Raw genomic sequence first — 11857 nt, 5'->3', positions numbered from 1 at the left:
TTGGAGAGAGAGAGAGAAGGGATTAACAATGTGATGGAGAGATTTTTTGTGTGTGCAATCGTGAATCGTGAATGTTATCAAATTTTTTTATATTACTATTTATAAACTAACATATATATTTATTAATTATCATAGCTCTTAATATAAATTACTTAAAAATACCATACATTCAACATTCACAATTAAATAACATATAAATTCAGTGATAAGTGTTAAAATTTATAAATCAAAACCATCATGTTGATCCAACAGATTTAGTTTTGATACAATTTTATTTTATTATTAAATGCAACAAGTGAAAGGTGCATAAAATACATAATTAATCTCTAGTCTAAGGTAAGCATCATCAAAAAAAAAAACAACAATAATTATTCAGGAATATTCTTATCAGTCGTTGTCACGATTAAAAAAATACATGAATAATAACAACAACAACAACAACCGGAATGAACTTGTGTTTTTTTTATTTTTTCTTATCGTATATTCGTTTGAGTATGTTGTCCTTGATTCATTGAATAAAAATAATAATATACTCGTTTTTAAATTTTATTCTAAAAGTTAGTGGCTGTTCCATGATTAAATGCCAAAAAAAAAAAAAAAAAAACTTGAGGGTCAATGTATATATTAACCTTTCTAAAACTGTTATGAAAAGTGTCTTATTCCGGTGACAAAAAAAAAAATATTATTTTGTTATTATTATTTTGCCAACATAGTTTATTATGACATTTTTTATTTTTCATTTGTTGATATTTGTTACTGAGAATTTAACAAATTTTCCTTTGCTTTTTTAACCGGAGCAAGCGCCAGGGTCATTTTTGGTTATAATCTCTTAATTTTTATTATTTTTTGCCCCTACTTTTACCCCTTTTTTTCTGTCTCTCCTTGTCTCTCCTTGTCTTTATTTAATTTGCAAATTTAACAGAGATGATTTTGACGCAACTCTCATACACACATTGACTCATAGTCACACATAGTCAGCTGTTGTGTCAAAGCGTTACGGGTTTTTAACCAACCGAAAGTTTTTATATTCTCTCTCTACGTGCTGGATGATGATGAAAATAAAAAATAAAAATAAGAAAGAGGGGTTAGTTAAAAGAGAGTCTTGTGAAATTGAAATTTTCACTTCATAATTTTGCAATCTGTGCACAATTCATGTCTAGAGTAAAATTTAAATACCCTATCAATTTTTCAAGTGTGTGTGTGTGTGTAATTATTTATTTATTTATTATTTTGTCAAGTGGTGTATAAAAAAAAAAAATACTCAAGAAATTTATTTGTATTTTATGTCAATATTATTTCTATATTTAAAAAAATTTTACTTTGTAATCGCGTGATTCATAATTCAATCAGGTTTCTCATGTTAAAAAAAATCGTCATTATTTAGTCATCTAGCTAACGTCTTGTGATTAGTGTGCTGGTCATTTGTGTCGCTACGAAACAATCAAAATAGACTGCTAAGAATAGAGTATTTAATTGTGATTTTAATCATCAATATTTCCATTTTTTTTTTCTTTATTTATAAATAGATTTTTTTTTATAATTAAATTATCTTTTTATTTTGTTTTTTTTTTTTAGAAACTGGTGTGTTGATGGATATTTAAAGTGATGACAATATGATATTATAAATAAAACAAAAAAAAAAAAATTATAAAAAATTAAATTACATATTAAATTATAAATATATATTATAAATGGCCAAAGAAAGTGAATCAGTTGCTGGAGGATGCAATGCATCATCACCAAGGCCAAGGCGATTATTTGCAAGATTTTCATTAAGAAGATTATTGTATGCAAGTCCATTGATTGGTCGAAGAATTGCAAGAGCATCAAATTCTAATCGTAATAGTACAAAAGGTAAAAATAATTAAAGTCTAGACATTTAAAAAAATTTATTTGTTAACATTATTAACTTTGTTAAATTGAGTTCATTAAATTAAAGAAAAAAAGAGAAAAATAATTGTTAATTTTTCAGGCAAAGATTCAACAAATAGTAAAACACCAGATGTTGAAAAGGGTGATGTAAAAGTGACCACCAATAATCCAAGTCATTGTCAATTTCATAATTCAGAATTACAAAGAACATCTAGTAAAAGTTCTGGTATTTCAACTGCTGGAAAGGTTGTTATTTTATTAAATTAAATTATTTTTAAATCTTCATTAAGTTGATTAAAAAATAGAGTAAAAATACTAATGAAATATTTAAAATTAATTATAGAGTTGTGAAAATGGTTTATTGGAGTGTCCTCTGTGTTTAGCTGAATTGTCATACGACTCATTTCCAGTAATACAGTCTTGTCATCATCGAAGCTGTTATGACTGTTTCCAGCAATATCTTAGAATGGAAATATCTGAGTCACGTATTAATATTGCGTGTCCAGAGTGTTCTGAGCCAATTCATCCCAATGGTATGTATTATTACAAAATTAAATTTAAATTTAAATAAAAAATGTATCATTATTATAATACTATTTATTATTACAGATATTCGTATGATACTTAATGATCAAACACAGTTGGAAAAATATGAAGATTTTATGGTAAGAAGAGTACTTGCTGTTGAATCAGATGTAAGATGGTGTCCAGCACCAGATTGTTGTTTTGCTGTTATTGCAAGTGGTTGTGCATCATGTCCAAAATTAAGATGTGAAAGACCTGGTTGTGATTCGTATTTTTGTTATCATTGTAAAGCAAGATGGCATCCAAATCAAACTTGTGATGCTGCAAGAGCTCAAAGAGCACAACACTATGAAAGAAGTTCTTCATTGAGTTTTAGCCAAACTGATTCACAACATAGTAAGTTTTTATTTTAATTAAATTACAAAATATTTATTAATATTTGTTGATATATTATTTTATCAGGAGATGATATCAAACCATGTCCAAGATGTCAAATACTCATTGTCAAAATGGATGATGGCAGTTGTAATCATATGACTTGTGCTGTTTGTGGTGCTGAATTTTGCTGGTTGTGTATGAAAGAAATTAGTGATCTACATTATTTAAGGTAACAAAAAAAATTATATTATTATTATAATAATTTTAATAACATATTAATGACCTCATATGTTTTATTTTTATAATGGAATTTTTGATTTTAACTTGTGACGTTTTATATTTACAACGTAGCATATTTAAATAAATAAAACTCTTATCAGTTGAAAAACAAGTGATGACGATTAATTGTTGATGAAATGATTTATTCTTTGAAAAATTAAATAAACAAATTAATGATTATTTAAATAATTTAAATTATAAATAACGATGATTTATTTTTTTCATTTTTTAAAGTCCATCTGGATGCACGTTTTGGGGTAAAAAGCCTTGGTCAAGAAAAAAGAAAATACTATGGCAATTGGGTACACTGGTTGGTGCACCTGTTGGTATTGGTTTAATTGCTGGAATTGCTGTTCCAGCTATGATAATAGGTAAATAACATTACTTTTTTATTTCCCATTTTTAACAAAAAAAAAACAAATTATCAATGCACAAGCTGCTATTAAGTTGTTGTCATTATTTTAACATATACTATTTTGTTTTTTTTTTTTTTCTAATTGTTATTATCAGGAATTCCAGTTTGGGTTGGCAGGAAATTGTATACACGATACGAATTAGCAAATAAACACAAAAGAAACGCCTTAATTGCCGGAGGTGTAGCAGCATCGGTAAGTTTAATAAAAAAAAATAAAAAAAAATATCATGACTTATTCATTTTATTCATTTTATTCATAATAATTTACTGACGACACGTGGAGATTGCATAAATTTTTTTTGTCATAATTGATTGATTTTAAAAAGTATTATTATTACAATTAATTTCCTTGGATTATATAAAAACAAGAAAAATACTAAACTCGTGATATTAAAGATATTATTTTATTATTTTGTACAGTGTACAAAGAAAAAAATTACATTACGTCTTAATATTAATCAAATTACATAATTTATAAAGTTGTCAGTAATAAGAAAGAGACAGAGACAAAACCAGAATGTATTTTTATATTACTACAATTATTATTTATTCTTTTTTTTTTTCTCTCCAATCACTGTTGTATTTTGAGACAATGAAATTCATTTTTATTATTATTCATTTTTTTAAAAAATCATTACTGACTAAAGTAAAGAAAAAAAATAATATACAAATAACATTTTTTCTTTTTAAACTGACAAAATAATTTTAAAACATTATTTTCAATTATTATTTATTTATTTATTATTATTTTTTTTTGCCGTTTAAACTTTCTCTTGGCTGAGCCATACATATAATTGTCTTCAATTACTTTTTTCTTTTTTTTTTGTTGTTTCTTAATATTTCAGTTTCTTTGAGTATTTAATTGTTTTTAATTTGATACGGGAAAGCTCATAGCATGCTCTACACCTCTATTGAGCCTCAGTCGAATGCAATATATTAGCAGTTTCACTATTTTGGCTCACTACCAACTTTTGCTGTCTTACAATTTATTATTATTAATATTATTATTATAAATATTATTTATTCTATTATTATTATTATTTTTCTTTTGGAGCACTTTCAATGAAATTAATCAGTACACTTTGGTGACGTATAAAATTGATGTACGAAGTTAAAATTATCAAGTAAAAAAAATCGAATAATTAATTGAACATTCAATAGTAAAAAGTAATAAAAAAAACATCAACATTATTGTTTTATAAATAAATATAAAATGGAAATAATTGTTTAAGAAAAACATCACAAATTTTTGAATAATCTTTACTTATAATTATTTTTTTTTTCTTCTTTTGAAGTCTTGTTATTTTTATTTAATTTTATTTATGTCATTGCTGATGAATATACATATTTAAAAAAAATAAATAAAACTACTTTGCAACGTCAATTGTTTCAAGATTAAGAACCCCATCATTATGAAGATCTTCAAGTACATCAATGAGTCTTTGTTCAGTAAGTGGATCACCAAATGCAACATCAACTGAACCAATACAAAGTAATAATGCAAGTAATTGTGAACGTCGATAATCAGCATCAAGATCTTGTCTAGTATATCCAAGTTCTTCATGAATATCAAGACCAAGTGAATGACAAGTATTATTTAAAGTTTCCCAATATTTATCCAATAATCCAGCAGTATTTCTTCTTCTTAATTCAGTTGGTACAGAACTAACAAGTAATAATGCAATGTCATTTGTTGGTCTACTATAAGTAACCATTTGCCAATCAAGTATAACACATTTGCAATTTTCATCATCATCAAATTTAAATAATAAATTATTACACCAAAAATCGGTGTGTGTTATTAATGCAAGTGGATTTTCTGGTGCAAGTAATGATGATATAATTTCTTTGGTTTTTGGTCTAAGTGCCAATAATGCTTCAAGTACAGCTTCAAGACCAGGTCGACGTTCAAGAAAACGTGCTAATTGTGGTAAACCACGTTCAACTAACATTTGATAAGAATCAGTTGCTTTTGCTGTTTGAAATAAAAATGGATAACGTTCAGACAATGATTTATTTTCTTTAACTTTTAAAGTTAATGATAATGCATGAAGACATGCTATTGCACTTAATGCAGCTTCAGTTTGTCTCAATGTTAAACCACGTGAAAATTCAGCACCTTCAAAACCACGAGTACGAAGATTTTCAAGTACTAAAAATGATTCTGGTGGTTCTGGTGTATCTTCAGTACCTCCTGCTGGTTTATAATGGGCGTGGATACATTTTGCTATTGGAAGTTCAATGATTGCTCTATCAGTTGAAGACAATTGCTTTTTTTGGAATGCTTCCAAGTCTGCTACAACCTGATGTACATAATAAAAATAAAAAAGAAAATTAATTATTTAAAATAACAAGAAGAAGATAAAATATTTACCTGAGTATAAAATTTAATTTCACGAAGATCAAATTGTGCTTCAGTTACAAAAAAACGATTGTATGGATCTTGAGGAAGCAATTTAACCATGACACTTAATTTACGTTTGGCATCATCAGAATTTAATGTATAATCAACATTGACAGCAAGAATATCACTGAGCACTGATTCACCAGTAGTACATCCTGGACTAATATTAAAATCATCAACATTTATTATTGATCCATTACCATGATGTGCTGTTAACATATTTTCAAGCCATTCTTTTGTTATTGGTGTCACTGGCCATTCCGCTGCACCAGAAGCATCTGTATCTTCACTGTCAGACATTTTTTCTTTTTCTCTCGTACTTTTTTTTACTTAATTATTTTAATAATTTAATATGATTATATTTATTATTTATTCTGATATTAATACTTAATTGTTAATGATAAAATTCAACAACAATTCAGTTCAAATACTCGACTTCATCTGAAAGCTCATAGTCTGTTCAACGTCCGGCATACTAGTCACACTTCGTTGGGCGCGACCACCAATATCCTCCTCTTCCTCACCGTTTTATTTCTCAACTTTTATCTTTCTTTATTTTTTAATTTTTTTGTCTCTTTGTTTCCTTGTTTTTTTTTTTTTTTTTTTTCTACTGTACTCTTCCGTAAAAAAAGCAATGAGCAATTCTCATTGAGTCTCGTCACGCCTCAACTCTTTGATTCATCATTTAAATTTTTATTTTTTTAATTTTTTTATTTAAAATAATTGTCTTGTTCAATTCACTGTTGATATTATTTATCAAATATTTAAAATATAATATTTATTTATTAGATTTATAATATTATTTATTTATTTTATAAATATTATTTGTTGATGTTATAAAAAACAAAAAATAAAAAAAAATAAATATATGATGATATTTATTTTTGGAATATAGAGCAAAGTGTCTGAAAGTAATTCAGTTTGACAACTGTTCTGGCTAACACTCTGAGGAGGACCACGGGCGTAACAAAATGTGTTGGATGTTGTAGTTGGTTGGTTGGTTGGGATGGTTCGCTGGATGGTTGTACGTGAGAAGAGTAATACACTCTCTGTGTGCGCGCATTCTTCCCTTCAATCAATATCTTTCTCTCATCTCACTTTTTACCACCCACCCATATACTTTTTGGTTTGTCTCTTTCTGTACTCGATATATCTCTGACTGAGATCCGACTATCACTACACTCAATTTTTTTTCCATATTAAATATAATTTATTTATAATAATACTTGATTAAAAATTACCTCAACAATTAATCAATTTATGACTCATTTTTATCCTTAAAAATTTAAATGAAATTAATGTTTTAAATATGAACAAGATGAATAATTATTTATTTCATAAATTATATCATTGTTATCAAATTAACACATCAAGCTGATTCTCATAGCAATGTGTTGTTGATTAAATTTATAAATTAATTTTTTAAATTATTTTTGTTTATAGGTACTAGTATCTCCAATACTTGCTGGTCTTGCTGTTGGTATTGGTGTACCAATTTTATTATTTTATGTTTACGGTGTTGTACCGGTGTCACTATGCAGAAGTGGAGGATGTGGTGTAACAACAAATGGCTCTGGTGTTAGATTTGATTTTGATGATGAAAATGAATTAATGGGTACCCTGAGTGGTATAAATGTTGGAGGTACAACATAAAAAATAATTAAACAATTAATTAAAATATTTTTTATTAATTTTAAAATGTATTATTTATTTATTTATTATTAATTTAGATACAGCATCTATTGATGTTACAAGTCATCGTGGTGGTAATCCATCAATTGGTGAAGCATCATTGTCACTTGGTAGTGGAAGTCAATTAGAAAAATTAGGACGTGAAAATGATCGTGAAAGTGCAAGTAATGTTGCACTTGCTGGTACAAGTTTAGCTGGTAGTATTGCATCAAGTGTATTACCATGTGGACAAAAATTAGAAGTACAAGCTGATATTGCATCAAGTCAAAGATTTAGTTTATGTAGTGAAACAGCATCAGCAGCAACAAGTCTATCTGAAAAATCAGTAAATGCATCAATTGCTGCTGATGATGGTGGTGCATCAACACGAGCACTTGCTGGTTCAGTTCTTAATTTTAAAATTGATGGAAATTCAATAAATAGTGGTAGTAAGTCTATTGATTGTGAACAAATTATAATATCAAATTGTCAAATGGATTCTGCTGGACAAGCTGCATCACTGAGTTCATTGGAAGAAATTGTTCCTGGTTTGGCTAAAAGAGCAAGAAGAAGACCGACATTAGATCGTCAACACAGTGATTCAAGTAGTTGGACATTTTGTGGTGAAGATGCTGCATCTGAAAGAGTTCGTTTTGATGATCATGTTAGTTTTATTGAGGCTGATCAAGAACCTGCCATTGTTTCTTCTACTACTAGAGGACAAGAAAGATCAACAAGAAAAAAAAAAAATAAAGAAAATGATACTGATATTGAAATGCAAAAACCTAGGTATTTATTTTATATTTTATAAATTTATTTATAAAAGAAAAAAATGAGAAAAAATCGTTACTCAGTGAATTATTAACAGTTGTTTGATTTTATTGATTAAATATTTATTTTTAAACTTGTAAAATTATTTTTAGATGTTCAAATGATGATGACTCAACATCTGATGATGGATCTCGTGAAAGAGTTAATGTTGCTGCACTTAGAAATGTTTTTTTTCATAATTCAGCAACGTGTGGAGAAAAAAGATTGCCTGTGATTGAAGAACCAAGCTCAAGTGCCAACCTTATAACTTCCACAACACCAACTACTGCACTCATTCTTACATCAGTTATTAACAACGAGGCAATTGATGCTATTAGCATTGTCGATGAAAAATCACACAGCTAAGCAAATTAATTAGAAAAAAAAAAAAAAAAAATTTAAAACTAAGACTGACTTATCTATGCAAGTAATGTAATTTACACATTAACTCTACAAAATATTCATGTCAAGATAATAATTTCTGATTGGACGAAAAACATATTTCAACGTGGAATAAATTTTTTTTTCTTTTTTTTTTTTATACAAATAATAAATATATTTTTTGTTTATATTTTATCATATGTTTTTTGCTATTTTTTTTGTGGCTAGAAGGTAAAAAATTTTAAATTTGTTTTATTTTTTTAAATAAACTGTATAAAATATTTTTTTTTTGTTTATTTATTAATATTTTGTCCTAGAAAAAAAAATATAAATTTTTATTTAGGCTAAATTCAAGTTAATCATACAAATTTTGAATTTTTTATCGTACTTTTTTTCATAAGCCTGAGAAAAAAAAAAAAAATGATTAATCTTATATAAAATATTATTTTTTCACACAAGTGCATATACATTTTTTTATAAAAAATAACAATAACTCAATTGTTAAATTTGAATATACAAGAAGCCATCAAAATAATAAAAAAAAAAATTTGATATTATTTATTCTCGAAAAGTCAGCATTACGTGGATGAAATAATTCTGTACAAATATGCATGAAAATTAAGCCCAGAATGATCAGTAATTATTTGGGTTGAATAATAATATATATAATTTAAATAAAAATAATAAAATCATCATGATTGTACAATTAAATTAAATGAAAATTATGTTACACAGTGAATATGTAGCTAAAATAATTTCAAGCTATAAAATGTTCTGTGCTTTAAATTATAAATAATACAGTGTCATCCAATCCGTTCCAATAAAAAATAGCATAATTTCTTCTCTTATTGAGTAAAATTTAAAATGGAATCGGTTGATTTAAAAATTACTAGTAATTAAGTAATGTTCATAATCAGACAAATCATACAATTAATAAAAAAAAAACAATTATTCACATGTCTGTCCAAATAAAAGTTTCTGAATGCTTCCAAAAATTTGCTAGCTTGTCGAAATACTTTGTATGAAAAAGAAAAAAAAATACAAAAAAAGAAAACAACTGAAAAAAGAATTTGTTATTAATTTCTTTACATTTTCTTTTTTTTTTTTTAGAAATATTTACAGATAAATTTCCATCAGGTAATTTCAAGAAGCCTCGTTCAATACACTGAGTAGAAAAAAAATATATAAATTTGTGTAATCGCAATTTTTAAATAAAACAAAATAAGTTATTTGATAAAACAACTTACAACTCTATGCTATATTCATAAACTGACGTCAATAATTAAAATTTTCTAATGGTAATTAATTGTAGAATAAAACAAATAAACTGTGTAAAAATATTTCATCCAAACTCAGGCAAATAGATAGTAAAAATTAAACAAAATTTTGTAGATAATACTGAGTTTATGAAAGCAAATTTACATTGGCAATTTGATTGATAACTTGTCTTTCGTTTTGTGAATTAATTGAAGCTACAAAATTTTTATTCACTGTGCTTGTCAATGTCTTCATGAAATAAATAAATAAAGAGCCATTAATTATAACAAAGTATTTAATTTCTGTCATTAATTCATTTAACGTAAAAAGAAAAAAAAAATAATCCACTTACAAATTTGTAACTGATTTGTTTATTTTAAATATATTAATTATTAACAATTATAATGATCTATTTAAAAATATTGGTGATTTTTTCATAAGTTCATCAACTTTTAACTTAAATAATTCACTTTGAATTGGTTCATTCATTGGACAAATTGGATTTTTAACAACATACTCCAAGTAGACCTATAAAAAAATCATTGACACTGCTTTACTCTTTGTTTATTAAATTTAAATAGGTACATAATTTAATTTTCTAATTATTTACCTGGCTATATAATTGTTGAAGTAATTCTCTGACATTTTGTGATTGATTATCAGTGTTGAGTACAAATTTAAGACCAGTAGGTGTTTCTAAATAATGCAAGGTATATTTACTTGTTTTGTAATATAAAAAACCTTCTTTTGGATCCAACGGTGATATTTTATTGACAAATGATTTGATGGAAAATAACATACCATACATTAATTTTGATTCCTAATGTTAATAAAATTTTAATTAGTTAAAAGTTGAATTGTTATTTTAATTATGAATTCTTACATCAGTAGTTACCTCCTCATTTGTGATGCCTGATTTATTTTGTCTGTTCCATTCGGCATAATGGAGCAATACACCTGTTCGAGAAAATATATATAAATTGTGAATTGTCATTTCACTTTTAATAGTGACAAATTTTATTAAAATTGATAAAAATATTATGACTTATTCACTTATGAGTTATGACAATTGACAGATGCAATTGTTATTGTTTACATCGGCCATCTTGGATTTAAGAAAATATCACTCGCGTTATCTAGCTGAAAAATTACCAACTATTATTTGTTCTATCGATAAGTCGAAATATCATGAACAAGAAATAGTTGATATCGAATATTTGTTTGAAAATTAAAACTCCGTAATATATATTCTTTTCAGCTTTTCTTTTACTTTGATGCACTTTCATGTATAATTATCAAAATTAAATTTAAAACTTTTGGGACACTTATATTTTCATATAGATAGTAGAAAAATAATTTCATAAAATTTTTCATTAGAAATATATTTTACAACATTGAAATTAATTTGTAAAAAATTCAGAATAATTATATTAAAGTGTTGTTCAAATATTAGAAACATAATTTCATGAAATTTTAATTTTTTACCACGAAAAACAATTCTGACCTCGAATGAAAAAGTTTTTTTCCAAAAAGACATTTTTTTTTTATTGTGCTAAGAGACTGGACAAGTGTCAACACAGATTAAAATATTTATAAACAGCCTTGATGAATGAAATAAAAAAAAAAAACCTTTGAAAAATTCATAATATAAAAATTTCATAATTTAATTAAAGTAAAATGACAATTTCATTTGTTTATTTTTATTTTAATTATCAATTTTAATTTATTTTAAATTTAGAAATAAATACTAAATAAAAAAAGAAAACGTGTTTTATTTATGTTGCAATATTTTGGGAACGCGGAAGTTTTACTCAACAGTGATAAAAAAAAAAAAAACGATGCAAATATTATATTTTTGGATACCA

At 25.8% G+C, this 11857-nt stretch overlaps 3 protein-coding genes across 7 annotated transcripts; 1 reads left to right on the top strand and 2 right to left on the bottom strand.

Annotated features, from left to right (window-relative positions):
• The first annotated feature begins 5 nt into the window (after nucleotides 1–5).
• On the top strand, nucleotides 6–8758 carry LOC122848536 (E3 ubiquitin-protein ligase RNF19A-like). Of its 4 annotated transcripts, none has more exons than XM_044146667.1 (11): nucleotides 6–336; nucleotides 1576–1854; nucleotides 1973–2118; nucleotides 2216–2405; nucleotides 2482–2793; nucleotides 2860–3004; nucleotides 3289–3425; nucleotides 3565–3662; nucleotides 7317–7515; nucleotides 7604–8333; nucleotides 8468–8758. In XM_044146667.1, exons 2-11 carry the CDS (start codon nucleotides 1692–1694, stop codon nucleotides 8718–8720), a joined length of 2373 nt encoding a protein of 790 aa, XP_044002602.1. In that variant the 5' UTR covers nucleotides 6–336; nucleotides 1576–1691; the 3' UTR covers nucleotides 8721–8758. The 4 variants fall into 4 exon arrangements, with proteins under 4 accessions (XP_044002602.1, XP_044002600.1, XP_044002601.1 ...); XM_044146665.1 differs by lacking the exon at nucleotides 6–336 and adding an exon at nucleotides 950–1084; XM_044146666.1 differs by lacking the exon at nucleotides 6–336 and adding an exon at nucleotides 956–1465.
• LOC122848537 lies at nucleotides 4272–7282 on the bottom strand. Its single transcript, XM_044146669.1, has 2 exons — nucleotides 5844–7282; nucleotides 4272–5772 (listed from the first exon to the last, which is right to left on the bottom strand). The coding sequence occupies exons 1-2, from the start codon at nucleotides 6171–6173 to the stop codon at nucleotides 4837–4839; spliced, it is 1266 nt and encodes a 421-aa protein (XP_044002604.1). The 5' UTR covers nucleotides 6174–7282; the 3' UTR covers nucleotides 4272–4836.
• Nucleotides 8759–10340: 1582 nt separating the features above from the next.
• LOC122848535 (trafficking protein particle complex subunit 1) lies at nucleotides 10341–11089 on the bottom strand. 2 transcript variants are annotated; one of them, XM_044146663.1, is made up of 3 exons: nucleotides 10876–11089; nucleotides 10603–10812; nucleotides 10341–10520 (listed from the first exon to the last, which is right to left on the bottom strand). In XM_044146663.1, the coding sequence occupies exons 1-3, from the start codon at nucleotides 10984–10986 to the stop codon at nucleotides 10392–10394; spliced, it is 450 nt and encodes a 149-aa protein (XP_044002598.1). In that variant the 5' UTR covers nucleotides 10987–11089; the 3' UTR covers nucleotides 10341–10391. The 2 variants fall into 2 exon arrangements, with proteins under 2 accessions (XP_044002598.1, XP_044002599.1); XM_044146664.1 differs by having other exon boundaries at nucleotides 10888–11089.
• Between the last annotated feature and the right edge of the window lie 768 nt (nucleotides 11090–11857).

The sequence above is a fragment of the Aphidius gifuensis genome, linkage group LG2, assembly GCF_014905175.1.
Source record: "Aphidius gifuensis isolate YNYX2018 linkage group LG2, ASM1490517v1, whole genome shotgun sequence".
In the NCBI taxonomy this organism is placed as follows: Eukaryota; Metazoa; Arthropoda; class Insecta; order Hymenoptera; family Braconidae; genus Aphidius; species Aphidius gifuensis.
The sequence above is the reverse complement of the archived record's forward strand: the minus strand, read 5'-3'. Positions and strand labels throughout refer to the sequence as shown.